The following is a 14,699-nucleotide window of genomic DNA, read 5'->3' on the forward strand; positions in this document are numbered from 1 at the left end:
AGAAGAATTTTCCTCATATGATTGCTTCCCTCGGAAAACCGAGAGAAGAGATTCCGTACGAAAATCGCAAGAATTTGGCTCCTGGTTTGAAAGGTTATTATGTTCATAGACTTTTAGTAAACGCTGTAGCAATGTGGGCTTCACCTCGTTATGCCTGTTATATTTTCATGATGTTAGATGAACTATATAAAGCAGAACGTGGAGAGATGGAAAAGAAACTTCAAGCAAAAGATGAAGTCATTGAATCCAAAGACAAAAGCATACAGAAAAGAATACCGCGTTCAGTACCAAAAGGAAAGGAAAAGAGTTATAAGTATAATGATATATACTGAAGAGTTGGAGAAAGAAGAAGACAGAGATATGGTTATGTTCATTTAGTGAGAAGAAACAACAAGAGCTTTTATGACTTAGCTAAAATATATAAATCTGACAGAAACTGGTTCTATCGTGAAAACTTACCGATTTCAATGACACCGAATGAGCAAATAAAGGAAATTGTCAAAAAATACTCTTCCCCAAACACACTATGGACATCAAAGGTTGCACAAACTTACATTCAAAGAAGACTTACCATTGTTAAAGGAAAAAATAACAGAATATTTCGATAACTTCAAAGAGGAAGAATGAAAAATCTAAGCTAATTTTATTTTTTTTATAAAATTTTATCTCATATGAAAGAACATGAATTTAGAATATTCGGAACTCATGACAGAAGAAGAGAACGAACAACATGTAAAAGATTATGCAAAATTTCTGAAGACATACAAAGCATTTAAACAATATCTAAATGCTTCTAAAGATTATGCAAAATTCTGAAGGTATATAAAGCTTATGAAAAAGCGTATGAAAAGTTTATACATTGGGGAATTGTTGTAAAATATCGATATGAATACTAACCAAAAATATATTTTTGCTTAAATAGCTTCAGGGTCAATTTCTTCAACCATTTCACTTCCTTCGTCAATGTCAATTGAAGCTTCTTCAACCTTTTGGTAAGAAATTTCTGTATAACATCTTTGTTCGTTATTGTCTTCAGAGATGAAGGATAATATTTCACATTTGTTTCACCCTTCTTATATTCTTTCTGTTCGGAAAGATTTAAAGCAATACTGAAGAAGTCAATATTAGAGTTCTTTATAACAGTATAATGAGTATCTTTGACATTCACGAAGAAACTCTTTTGTTTCAAAACTACTGCTAACTCTTGTGAAGTATAACGTTTGCGGTCAATGACAATAGCTAATGGTCTGACATACTTGACCAAACTTAGATCTTTCACAAACTTCTTGTTAAAGATAACATTAACATTTGAAGCATTATTGAACTCATTCTTGATGGCAGTAGCGAGAGCATTGTAATGAAAAGAACTTGCAATCTTGCATGTTGTTTCATTAAAATAAAAATATTAAATTATTTTGAAAAATAACTTTAAAAAATCTAATCTAATTTTTTCAAAAAAATATTTTTTATTTCCTACTAAAGATGTATCGGAAGTTGTCTAAGTTAAACACTCGGAAATAAAACAACTTCTTACAGAAGCTAACATAGATGTTGCAAAGCATTACCGCAACAAACAAAAAAGCACTCGCTGACATCCTCAATGACTATAATGGTGCAATAAGTTATGATAGAATTCATGAGTTCATAAAGCCGCAACACGGCGAGGACGAAGTCCATGCAATAGCATTTCCTTTAAATGACGTTGCTATTGACTTATATTATAGACGTTCAGTACCTCATGAAGTAAGAAGAGAAATGTTTGACATAACAAATGCAAACGTTGGTCATACTCGTAAAGCTCTTTCGCATGATGTTCGTCAAGAGATGTTTGACATAAACAAATGCAAACGTTGGTGAAACAAGAAGAAGAGACGACACACTGAAACAACAGAGAAGAGAGATGTTTAAAAGTGCTATAGAACAAGTTCGCAAAGCTAACGATGTCATTCGTTCCATTGACGACAAACCAAAAGAAGGTGAGAGATGGTTAAAGAAAGATGAAGAGAATAGGAAGAGAAATGTGAAGTCAGGCAATAGACTCATTGACTTTAACATCGAAGCTTTAGATGAACCAAACAGAGACTACTTACACAAACATTTCGGTAAGGTTTTCATGAGACTCTTAGAGAAATTAAAATAAACTCACAACAGAGATGGATGGTATGTTATAAACTTGGTGGAAAGTATGAATGTTCTACGTTAAACCTCAATAATATTGGAACATTACTACATCAGCTCTTGAAGGAGAACTTTATATCAGAGATAGAAGCAAATGCTGCAGGTATTGTTGAAATGCACTATGACTTCTTCTTGACAAACATAAAGAATCTTACCGAAATAAAGATGTATGATTTAACAGAATATGAAGGCTTAACGATGTCAGATGTAAAGAAAGGCAAACCAAAAAAGAGACCATATAGAGATGAAAGCACACTGACAAATGACCAGAAAGCCATTTTGGAAGCTCTTAAGCAAACAGGAAACCCAGCACTTATAGAAAGCTTTTGGAAAGATAATGGTGAAAAGAAGTTTTATAAGAAGAGAAGCGGTCAGTTCTGGAAGTATCTTTGCACATTACCTATAAATCTTGAACGCTACCAAATCTTCAATGAACTGAACAAAAGAACTGCAACACTTATGACAGAAGACAATTGTTTCGTTTATGCTTGCATTCAGGCTGGAGTAAATGAAGAAACTATTGACCACATGAGAGAAGTCATTCGTGTTAGAGACTTTCCTCAAAGTAAAGTACAAGAAATTTCTGACGCAACAGGTATAGCATTCAATGTTACCATTGGTTATTTCAATGACTCAAGACATAATGAAATAAAGAGATACATACCAAAAGAATGTGAAACTGTTCGAACTATTGACTTACTTCTTGTTGAAGACCACTACATGCTAAATGAAAGATTACCAATGACAACATATTTCGCAACTAAATAGAAATTCTCAAAGCTTGTGGTGGAATGAACATTGAGAAACAGATGAAGATTTATACAAAGAGAGAAGATAAATATGTAGTTATGATAGAACTACACCGCTATGGGATGTTATGAAAACATTGTGGGAGTGCAAATATTTTGAACCTATTTCTTATGGAGAACTTTTCACATATACGACTGACTTATATAAACAGAACCTTGCACCATTTAAAGATTTGACATATGCTCCAAAGTATTGTGTACAACTGAAGAAGAAAGCCGAGTCAAAAGAAGTAAATAAAAATAAGTGCAAGTTCATTCCTGAGCACGTTTTCTTTGCTGACTTTGAGTGTAGTACCGATGGCTTTCATAAAGCTTTTAACATCTGTTATGACAGTGAAGATGGTTCAGTGAGTGAAAGCATTTGGGGTCAGAACTGTGCAACAGAATTTTTGGAACGACTTCCTGACAAGAGTTTAATATATTTCCATAACCTCAGTTATGATATAAACTTCATCTTAAGACACATGACAGAAGTGAAAGGAACTCCCATCATTAAAGGTTCACGAACAATGCAAATAACTGGCTTATATAAAGGAAGGGCAATTATTATAAAAGACTCTTACAGTGTTATAAATAAGAAGCTTAAACTATTTCCTGCTATGTTTAACTTACAAACAGGACCGAAAGAAGTATTTCCATTAACTACTACAGCAGTACTTTGTTAGCAAATGACAACAGAACTGGTGTCATTTCTGAAGCATGTAAGTTTATCCGGATGCAGATACATTCATGAAAAACATAGATTCCATCAAAGGTTGCAGAATAGATGAAAACCACTTCGACTTAGAAAAGTATAGCACATTTTATTGCAAACAAGATGTAAGAATTTTAAGAGAAGGTTTTGTTAAGTTCCGCAATGACATATTGAAAGAGTTTGATTTAAACGTTTATGACTACGTTAGTATTTGTTCAATTGCTAACAAATTATTTGAGAACAGAGTGTACTTCCCGAATGGAAATCTTTATGACCTCTCAAATAAACCAAGAGAATTTATTTCGAGATGCATTCAAGGTGGAAGATGTATGTTGTCAGATAACATGAAACAAAAGAGCGAAAAGAAACTCATTGCTGACTTCGACGCTGTTTCATTATATCCATCAGCTATAGCAAGACTTTATACTTTAGAAGGTAATTCCAAAGGTTATGAAGAAAGAAATGTTAAGCACAGAGTATCTCATGAGACATTTATTCGATGACGACCAAAAGGAACCCATTGGTGAAAAGTTTATGTCTGGCTTCTTTGTTCTCATTAAGATAACAGAGATTGGAATACATAGACACTTTCCTTTAATAGTTTGTGACCCTGAACTAAATCCAGAACTTAACGTTCCAGAAGTTCAAACACTTGCTGTCTTATGTATGTTGACCATATAACATTACAAGACCTCATAAAATATCAAGGTGTCAAATGTGAAGTGTTGCAAGGATACTATTACGATGGAAACAGAGATATTAGAATAAGAGATGAAGTAAAGAAGTTGTTTGAGTTAAGGTTAAAGTATAAGAAAGAAGGAAATCCTTTGCAAGAAAATATAAAGCTCATTCTGAACAGTATTTATGGCAAAACTATTCTATCTCCTATTGAGTCAAAAATAACCATAGTAATGACAAAGATGCTATAAGATATGCCATCAGAAACTACAACCATATAGTGAAGTTCGAAGGTTTGGATGGTTCAGATAAAACTATTTTCAAGCTAACGAAAAGCATTTGCAGACACTTTAACTTCTGTCCACTTGGTGTTAACATTCTATCATGTCGAAGAGAATAATGTGTGAAGTATTCTGTACTGCTGAGACTTAGGAATGGACATCTTTTATAGCGATACCGACAGTATGCATCTCTACAATGAAGATATCCCTCGTTTAGCTGAAGAGTTTGAGAAACGTTATGGAAGAGTTCTCATTGGTAAAAACCTTGGTCAATTTCATAGCGACTTTGCAGAAATAACACCTGGAAAACAAAGTTTAGCATACAAGTCAATATTTTGTGGAAAGAAGACTTACATAGACTTACTCACGAATGATTTAAATGAAGTTGCATTTCACTGCAGAATGAAAGGCGTGAAGCAAGATGTTATTGCTTTAACCGCTAATGAAATGTTTCCTGACTCTGTTCAGTGTTTCTATGATGAAGATAAAGGTTTAATGGTTCCGCAAGGAAAATTTGACAAAGACTCTGAGTTCAGTTTATGAAACTTTACAAAGCACTTTATGACGGTCAAGAGATTGGATTTGACTTATGTAAGTCTTCTAGTCCTTGCTTTGCTGAAAAGTTTAACTTCTCAATAACGACTAAAACAAGCTTTATTCGTAAGTTGAAGTTCTGAGGTCATTTATTTTGTCAGCAATGAGGTCATGAATGAGGTCATGAATGAGGTCATTTATTTGTCAGAAATGAGGTCATTCATGATAAAAATAAAGCTAGCGTAGATTTTACAATACTGCGATGGTAGAGTTTAAGAGTTGTGCTTCAATGTAGAGACAGTCCTTATGGTCTGGAGGTAAGAACACTGGGCATTATGGTCATGAGTGGAGAACATGTCTATCCAAAACTCACGATTGAAGCCAGTTAATTTATAGTATTTAGGGTAGGAAGTGGTGAAGTTCTTGTATGACCAATGAACTCATTTTCAACTCCTTACTTAAGTTTGAATATAATATAGCTTGCTTTCTATCCCAAATGCCGGTGTTACAATCTTTGAAAATTCATTTTTCCTCGAAGCATTGCATCATAATTGAAAAACATTTTTGAAATCATCATTGGGTTCAGAGATTTGAAATCTATACGTAATGGATTTTCTTTCTCTTTAGCGACTTCATTGAATGGTGAATATAAACAAACTGACAGTCATGTGTTCCATCTTCATTTTCATTAAATTCATAATGAAAGTCTATAAGTTGTGGCTGACTACCTTCTTCTTTCAGTTGTGCAAGAAACTCACGTAAAGGCTGTAAAGTTTGTACTTCAATGTTAAACTTTTCTCGAACATTTCATTAAATGAAATCACATTGCAACAATGTTGTATCGTCTTTAAAGTATTTGTATATGTGAATGTTTTGGGCGCTTAAAGACTGTTCGTCATTTTCTATCTCGACTTGAAGTATAAAGTCAACCTTTCTGAAAGCACGTGTTATATACATAGATGTTTATGCCAATGTACTTCTCTTCATTTATGTTCACAATCCAGTCTGTTGGAAACTTAAACGTTACTCTGTTCCCCTTTATTTTGACGTCAGGGTTTTCACTACTGAACGCAACAGATAAAGGTATTTGTCTATACATTTAATTCGGATAAAAATAAACCATTTACTCTTTCTTTGCTTCAGCTTCTTTAGCTTTTGCTTCAGCTTCTTCTCTAGCTTTCTTCGCCAGTAGTCTGGGTTCTTTTGTCTTCCAGCAGCTAATGCAGCAAGTTGTTTTTCACTAAGTTTTTCTCTTTGGTCTCTCTGGCTTTTGTTCTTGTTTTTGTTCCTTCAGTTTGGATAAAATTTGCTCACGAATTTCTTTCTTCAATGCTTCAACATCTATGACCCCTTGGGTCTTGTCCGTAGGACTTGTCTGAGTCATTTGACTGCAGATAAAAAAAAAATTAAAACTTTAACCGATGTAAAATGAGCTTGTCAAAATCAGAACGAGAGTCTATTATATTAAATGACGCAAGAGGAATACAACATCCTTTCTATTACGTAAGTCAGAGTAAAGATGGTAAAATATACGTAAGAAAAAGAAAAGGTTCCATTAGCGAATGCAGAAAGCGACAACATTAAGGTGTATGGCAAGGGTGAAGTCCACGAAGCCCATAACCTTCTATCAAACTGAAAAGTCAATAGAACCAGAAGAAAAGAAGCCAGATGTACTTTCAATAACGAACCAAGAGCTTATTGCAAAGTTCGTGAATTTCATTGAAAAACAAACCGAGTCAAAGAACCCTGACCCACCAGTGAAAGAAGTTGAGACAAAAGAGAATGTACAGTTCATTGAAAATGTCAAGAAACAACTTCCACCACGAATGCCAAGAAGAAGAGTGAGAATAATGAAGTAAATAGATATTTTATCCGAAGTAAATACATGCAGAACGAACAGTTAAACGAATTTACTCCAGCAGAGCATATTCATCAGATTCGCTCATATTTCGATATCATAGACAATGCAGTTCAAATTGGTGACACTAATAGAAAATATTCTGACGCAAAGATTCCATCACAACCTGGAACTGCTAAAGATAACACATGGGTAACATTCAATCTCTCACCTCCTGGTGAAAATATGTTGGACCTTTACAATACATTCATTACGTATAAATGGAAGGTCAATTTATTGTAGATAAAGAAATTGGTTCAGGTTCCAATAAAACAAACCCACCAGGATTTTTGGATTGGTTTCGATGACGCTTTCTATGCAGTTGCTGGATATCAAATCCTTGCAAATGGTCGTATCGTATATTCTCAAGACAACGCAAGAGAAGAAGCATATATAACTTCAAACTCACAAACTACCGAACAAATAAAGAAAGTAGATGTTTTCTCAAAGACTCGACATGAAGATGTATGGAGTCATTCGGAACATGCAGAACAGGACAAATTGTTAGTGGTCCAATTACAGCAGGAAAATCATTGATTTTAAGCTTCGTTAAGAATTCCTGTTAGAAAGTTTTAATTAGAAGCTAAGATTATTCCAGCTTTTGCAGGAACATTCAGCTTAAAGTAAAGTTCAGTAGCGACGCCTTACAATGCACATCTATATCTGTAAATGATATCATTGCTTTCAATCCAACTCTTAAAGTTGCATTTGCTTCAGATTCAAATCCACCGACAAATAAATTTGTTCCATGGAATGAACCATTCACTATGATAACGAAGGCAGTAGAAGCTAGTGGAACAGTTACTATTACAACTGTAACCCAGCAACTATTTCGAACAAAGATGGATTTTATGAATGTTTCATTCATCCAAAGTCATTCTCTTTAGACCCTAACATTTATACAGAACTTGTAGAACATTATACAAACGAGGCTTTATGTTTTCCTGTTAAAGTTATGGATTGGATTCCTATGGACGGTTCATTCTCAAAGAATACAGATAGTTCAAGTGCAACATTTACAGCAGCTTATACGCCTATTAATGTTAAAAGTATTTGGGCACTATTTAGAAAGAAAGACAACTATTATGTTAATTTTGAGAACCCTAAGTTTAAATATCTTCAGCTTTCCATGGGAGCTTATGGAAATATGCCTGCAGAACCTGAAAAATCATATGGACCTGTATTTTATGAAATGGTTGCGAACGCTTGCAATACAAACAATGATATGATAGGATTTAATGAAGATGTTATGAGGTCATTGGTGGATGATGGTAGTGTGGAACATAAATGGGATAGCTATGACAACACACATTTCTTATGTGGTTTTCCAACAGAAGTGGACTTTTGCTTCCAGCAAGGTCAAACATCTACTGCTCCAATAACATACAAATTGTCTGTTAAAGGACCTATTGAACTAGCAACTGAAAACGTACCAAAGCCACTTATTGGATTTATGAGGGATTGTTGCTTTGCCATCAGTGCGTCAGGCATCCCAATAATAAGATTGATGACTATAACTTAGCAACGACGACAGTGAGGAATAAAGGATGAACGTTTATTTTTAAAGCTTATAAATGAGTTCTTCATCAAGCTCTCGTGAACCTTCACCATCTATGAAACAAACTTTACCAAACGATTATGGAGCACCTATTGAATATTTCTTACGAGCTGCACAATGGCAAAGAGCAGTCTCACCAAGGTTAGGTGTTCCACCAGCTCCTGTCAAAAATAGCATTTGGTCAAGTCCTTATATAAATATGGTCTCCCACTAGGTTTGCTAGCTACAGCAGGAGCAGTTATGATGTTGAAAAGAAATAAAGCAAATGTTGTAAATAATACTGAAGTAGCTGAAGTTAAACAAACTCCAACACCTTCGCCAAAACCAACGCCTTCACAAACAACACCTTCAATGACTCCTGAACCTATGGAAGTACAAACTCCTGTTCAAAAGTCAACTCCTAAACCGACTCCAACATTTAAACCAGAACCTACTCCTCAAATAAATCGTAAAACTCCTGCGTTTCCTTACTGAAAAAATAACGTTATTTTTATTTAATATTAAAATTTTTATTTGATTGAAATGACGACTAAAGTCACTGAAGCAATGAAACAAAAGTTTTTGGTAGAATACATTAAATCAGGAACTATTCCAGAAGGTTTTTACATTCATACTATGAAGGATGGTAGAGTTCAGTTTAGAAAGATAAAGCAACCATTAGATAAAGAAGGAATTTTGAGAAAGATTAAACTTCATGAGGACAACATTGCTGAACTTAAGAAGAAGTTAGAAGAGTTGGAGAAAGGAAGTGAGGATAAAGCAATGAATTCAAGGGTGAAAAAAGAGGTGAAAAAAGAGGTGAGATCTCACCACTTCACCTAAATTTATTTTTGTGCTATGTTTTCATACGTGTGAGGGTGGTGATATCATTATTTTTAAGTTTATTTTTTATTTTATTTTTTTTATTTGGATGTAAATGACGAAAACTATTGAGATAACAAACTACAACGGTCATGAGTTCAAGAATTTGTTCTTCGTTCCTCGTGAAAATACATTCTATCAGATACGAGGGAGAAAGGGTAAAGTTAGTTTGAGCGTTTATGACAACAAACATAATGGGAGATATATAAAAGCAATAGATACAAACGGTAAGCGTGTTTCATTAGCTTTGTCAAAACTTACTAACATTTATTTTGACAGTGACTTTGACTCTGACGATTGGAGTGACAGCAGCGATACTGAAGAATATGAACTATTGTGTGAAGCACAGCAATGGGAAGCGCTGCAATACTTTTGTAAATGAGAACATTAGTGGGAACGTTAGTGAGAACGTTTATTTTTTCATTAGTGAAGTCGTTAGTGAAGTCGTTAGTGAAGTCGTTAGTGAAGTCGTTAGTGAAGTCGTTAGTGAAGTCATTAGTGAAGTCATTTATGTGTCAGACGGTTTTGTAAATATTTAAGGTTAAGTTGGGTAAGGTGGAACGCAGTGCCGCCGTACCCAAGTTAACCATACTAACTTGTGTGTCAAACCGTCAGTCATATTGTCACTCAAATTGTCAGTCATATTCTAACTAAAAAGCTAATTCATAGTGTCTGTCAAACCGAAGTCATATTGTCACTCAAACTCTCAATCATACACTCACTCAAATCAACAGTCATATTGTCAGTCAAACTGTCAGTCATATTGTCACTCAAACTGTCAGTCTTATTCTAACTAAAAAGCTAATTCATAGTGTCTGTCAAACCGAAGTCATATTGTCACTCAAATTGTCAGTCATACACTCACTCAAATCAACAGTCATATTGTCACCCAAACTGTCAGTCTTATTCTCACTAAAACCTTAAGTCATAGAGGCTGTCAAACCGTCAGTCATATTGTCACTCAAACTGTCAGTCTTATTCTAACTAAAAAGCTAATTCATAGTGTCTGTCAAACCGAAGTCATATTGTCAGTCAAACTGTCAGTCTTATTCTAACTAAAACCGTAAGTCATAGTGTGCGTCAAACCGTCAGTCATATTGTCAGTCAAACTATCAGTCTTATCCTAACTAAAAAGCTAATTCATAGTGTGTGTCAAACCGTCAGTCATATTGTCAGTCAAACTGTCAGTCTTATTCTAACTAAAACCGTAAGTCATAGTGTCTGTCAAACCGTCAGTCATATTGTCAGTCAAACCGTCAGTCTTATTCTAACTAAAACCGTAAGTCATGGTGTGGTCAAACCGTCAGTCATATTGTCAGTCAAACTATCAGTCTTACTCTCAATAAAAAGCTAATTCATAGTGTGTGTCAAACCGTCAGTCATATTGTCAGTCAAACTATCAGTCTTATTCTCACTAAAACCATCAGTCATACACTCTCTTAAACTATGAGTCATATTGTCACTCAAACTCTCAATCATACACTCACTCAAATCAACAGTCATATTGTCAGTCAAACTGTCAGTCATATTGTCACTTAAACTGTCAGTCTTATTCTAACTAAAACCGTAAGTCAAAGTGTCTGTCAAACCGTCAGTCATATTCTCAGTCATACTGTAGTTCATACTATCACCCAAACTGTTGTTCATACTGTCACTCAAACTCTAAGTCATATTGTCAGTCAAACTGTGAGTCATATTCTCTCTCAAACCTTGAGTTATACTGACAACCAAACCCTCATTCAAAATGTCACTCAAACTGTCAGTTATATTCCTAGACACATTCAAACTTTCAGGCATATTGTCAGCCAGATACTCAGTTATAGAGTCACTTTTTTGTCATTAATGAATTCAGTTATAGATTCAAACATACATTCGGTCCAATATTGGATCATGCAGTTAATTCTACATTTTTTAACTTGTAAGTCATTATTTATGAAAATATTTAAAATAGTGTAATTGCACAATGATGTGCAGTATTATCTTTAATATTAATATTGTAATATGATATTAGATTTTATCATATGAGATATTAATATTGATTTATGGATTACTGCACAATGATGTGCAGTATTATCTTTAATATTAATATTGTAATATGCAATGTTATATTCTAATTTGAATGTTCCTTTTTAACCTCATGATTTCTTCTCACTGATCTGCCTTTTTATGCAGCATTTTGTATTTAATCTCTCTTATCCTTTAGATTCTCTATGCTTTCCATCTTTCTAAACCAGATTCCATTGTTAATTCTTAAATTAACACAAATCTTAAATTTCATATTAGTCATTGCTCTGAAGTTATTGAAACATCTGACGTCTTTAGATTATCTTATCTAATATTAAAATGATTGATCTATTTACATTTTTAAAATAGTCCTAAAAAGTCTCAATATTTATAAAAGCATAATAAAATTAAATTTTTTAATATCATTTTGTAAATTATTCGTTTACTTTATGGCATAGTCTTGAAAAAGTATCAAAAAACATTATATTAATGGTCTCTAAAGAGGTTAAGTAGCATACACACAGATATGCTAATGTGGTAAAAAGAGATTTATTGCAAAAAGTCCAAAATAGTATATTTATTATCAAGATTCGCGTGGAAACGTACGAGTTTGGGACGAATAACTAACATTCTTAAACATTTAGTAATACTCTGATAAGTACAAGTCCTTAGATGCGACATATGGCTTCTTTTGTTCTAACTTACCAAATTCAAGAACTCAAGTTGGCAGTAACTCTGTACTAAACATACTCTAAGAGCTTGTCATTATTCCGTGTATGACAAATCATACTTTAATGTTTTACTCGTTGAATAAAGAATGCTTGATTTTGAAATCGAATGTTTTTGCTTAAATAGTTCCAGATTCTTGAACTAGGGACGGAATTAGAGGACACGTCTTTGCTGGTTAGTCGCGTGCTTGATGACAATATGCTACAATTATAATAAACGTACAAAAGGGACGAAAATTGAGAGCTTGTAACTTTCAACCATACACCAAGCGATTTTTTTATCTCTATACCGATGGGAACAATAAGTGACTAAATCCATATTGTAATAGAGCTGCAGAATTGAGCTCCATTTATCAAATGCTTATAATATCAAAATAAACTTTACAAACGCAAGAAATAAAGATGTTTAAACACGACCACCAATTTATCCATCATAGTATAGCAATTTATATATACAATTTCTTTTTATTATCATAGCAATTTCTTGATTATTGTTATTGATTGAATAAGAATTAGTTTTTTTACTTTTTAAATATGTTTTTTAAAAGTTACTTAGTTATTTTTATATAGTATGCTAGTTATAACCTCAATAAATAATCAATTAAAAATGAAAATTTTAATTAGCTTTAGATTTGCCACTAGTATATTTTAACATTTTTCCTAAATGTTAGTCACCGTTACGGTTTTTTCTTTGGGGGCGAGCTTGCGAGCCCCCAAAGAAAAAACCGTAACGGTGAGCTCACATTTCGGCATAGTTTAAGTCTAGGTTTTGCATTTTAAAATGTTTGTTACCTTATCTTCTTTCAAAAAGTGGCAAAAATTTGTTTGAAATTTGAAAAAGATATTTTTATTTGCATAAATGACATTCAACTAAGCTGTAGCATGATTCTTTTGCATGCTCTAGTTTTTTTCTCAGTTCAATCTCCTTCCATACTCTTGCTTGTACCAGTAAGATCGCACCAAAATTCTCAAAAATTAAGATCTCCAAATTTTATGTCCAACTCCAATTATCAAACGCCCTCATTAACGCCACTCATAGCCATCTTTCATGCATGAGAAATCGTTATTAGAAGATTTTTTACGGCTAATTATCTGATTCAATTCAGATCAATACTCAAAGCCCCATTATTTATTTATAAATCCTTGTTTGTCGCCTATGCGAATAAAAATTCTTTTTATATTTTAAACAATTTTTTTCACTTTGGAAGGAGAAAGGTGACTAACATTTTAAAAATGCAAAAACCGACTAAACTATTTGAAAATTTTTATATTTTTTTTTCAAGTTTTTATTAAAACAATAGAGATTTAAGTATATATCCTCTAAAGTAAGTGTTAATAGTATAAAATTAGGTAAAATTTGATCTAATATGAGTAAAAATGTAAAAAAGCACTCACTCATTTTGCATGTAAAGGAATAATCAGAGTTATCCAATAACATTTTACGTATTAAATTATGGAATTACTATATCTTTTGAACAATTTTCAACGTAATTAGCAGATTGTTCTAAGAATGATGTACATTGATCATGTATTAAAGTATCTTAATAAAAATGCAGTAATATACAATGATGATCAAAGCAGATTTGAATCAGAAAGAAGATTTGCTTAAAAAATGAGTTGAGTCTTCTCTAGTTTTCATATTGCCTATTCCTGTTTAAATGCGGTTATTCCTATTCCTGTTTTTGGTGCTTTACCATGATAACCAAATTGATTTGGCTATCATAGAAAAGAGACCATTATCATTCTTAGAATTAAGTATGATTAGGGCTGGTTTATTGGAATAAGGAAGTTTATAATACGTGAACACTTGTTTCTTCATCGAAAAGTCATTACGCATAAAGTCGATGTTTCCTTAGTACAAAAAGTGACATTTGACGCATACCTCTTTATTCCAGATAATGACCATATTTATGGGATTAAAAAGTTTAGGAAGCTTCTCCCCATTAATAAAGACTCTTATTTTCATACTATACTTGAAATCGTTGAGAAACATATTTCACACACTTTGTATGTATATTGAATTAATTCAGATATGGTGATACTGTTAATTCGAAAATGGAAAGATATTCAAAAATAAACTAAGATTATTTCCAAATGAATTTTAAAAATTAGCCTTTTTAAGGCTTATTGTGCGTACTCTATCAAATATATCCTTTTTCCAATCTACAAAAGGTTGAATTATCTTTGAACAAAAATTTCTAATTTACTAATAGAGCATGGAGTTGATATCAATTATAAAAACAAAGATAATACTCCAATCCATATTGCTAATAAGTTCTTCTGATGTTTTTCATTTAATGCGAGACTTCAGAAGAACTTTGTGCTATTCGAAAAAAATTACATTTCCTACACTCCAGAGAGTCTTAGGCTCCAAGTATGATACCTTAGGATAGAATCCTTCCGATGCCTCCCATCAAATGAGATACTTCGGAAAGATTCTATCCTATTCGATCAATTACAGAATTCCCAGCCATTTA

The 14,699-nt window shown here is 33.1% G+C and overlaps 2 protein-coding genes and 1 pseudogene across 3 annotated transcripts, besides 2 other annotated features; all 3 read left to right on the top strand.

Annotated features, from left to right (window-relative positions):
* Nucleotides 1–9,879: part of a mobile genetic element that runs on past the window's edge.
* Nucleotides 2,293–5,317, top strand: TVAGG3_0036400 (annotated as a pseudogene). Its single transcript has one exon. A coding segment is annotated over exon 1 (3,025 nt).
* TVAGG3_0036410 (uncharacterized protein) lies at nucleotides 8,873–9,103 on the top strand (the record flags this gene model as incomplete). Its single annotated transcript, XM_051220597.1, has 1 exon — nucleotides 8,873–9,103. The coding sequence occupies one exon, from the start codon at nucleotides 8,873–8,875 to the stop codon at nucleotides 9,101–9,103; it is 231 nt and encodes a 76-aa protein (XP_051105583.1).
* Nucleotides 9,152–9,387, top strand: TVAGG3_0036420 (uncharacterized protein; the record flags this gene model as incomplete). The annotated part of the gene is made up of 1 exon (XM_051220598.1): nucleotides 9,152–9,387. A coding segment is annotated over one exon (236 nt), but the record flags the coding sequence as incomplete, so codon positions are not given.
* Nucleotides 9,388–9,879: a terminal%2Cinverted (terminal inverted repeat of Maverick-1A transposon ID:TVAGG3_0036310).
* Nucleotides 9,880–14,699: the final 4,820 nt, after the last annotated feature.

Source organism: Trichomonas vaginalis, chromosome IV (assembly GCF_026262505.1).
Source record: "Trichomonas vaginalis G3 chromosome IV, whole genome shotgun sequence".
Lineage (NCBI taxonomy): Eukaryota > Parabasalia > Trichomonadida > Trichomonadidae > Trichomonas > Trichomonas vaginalis.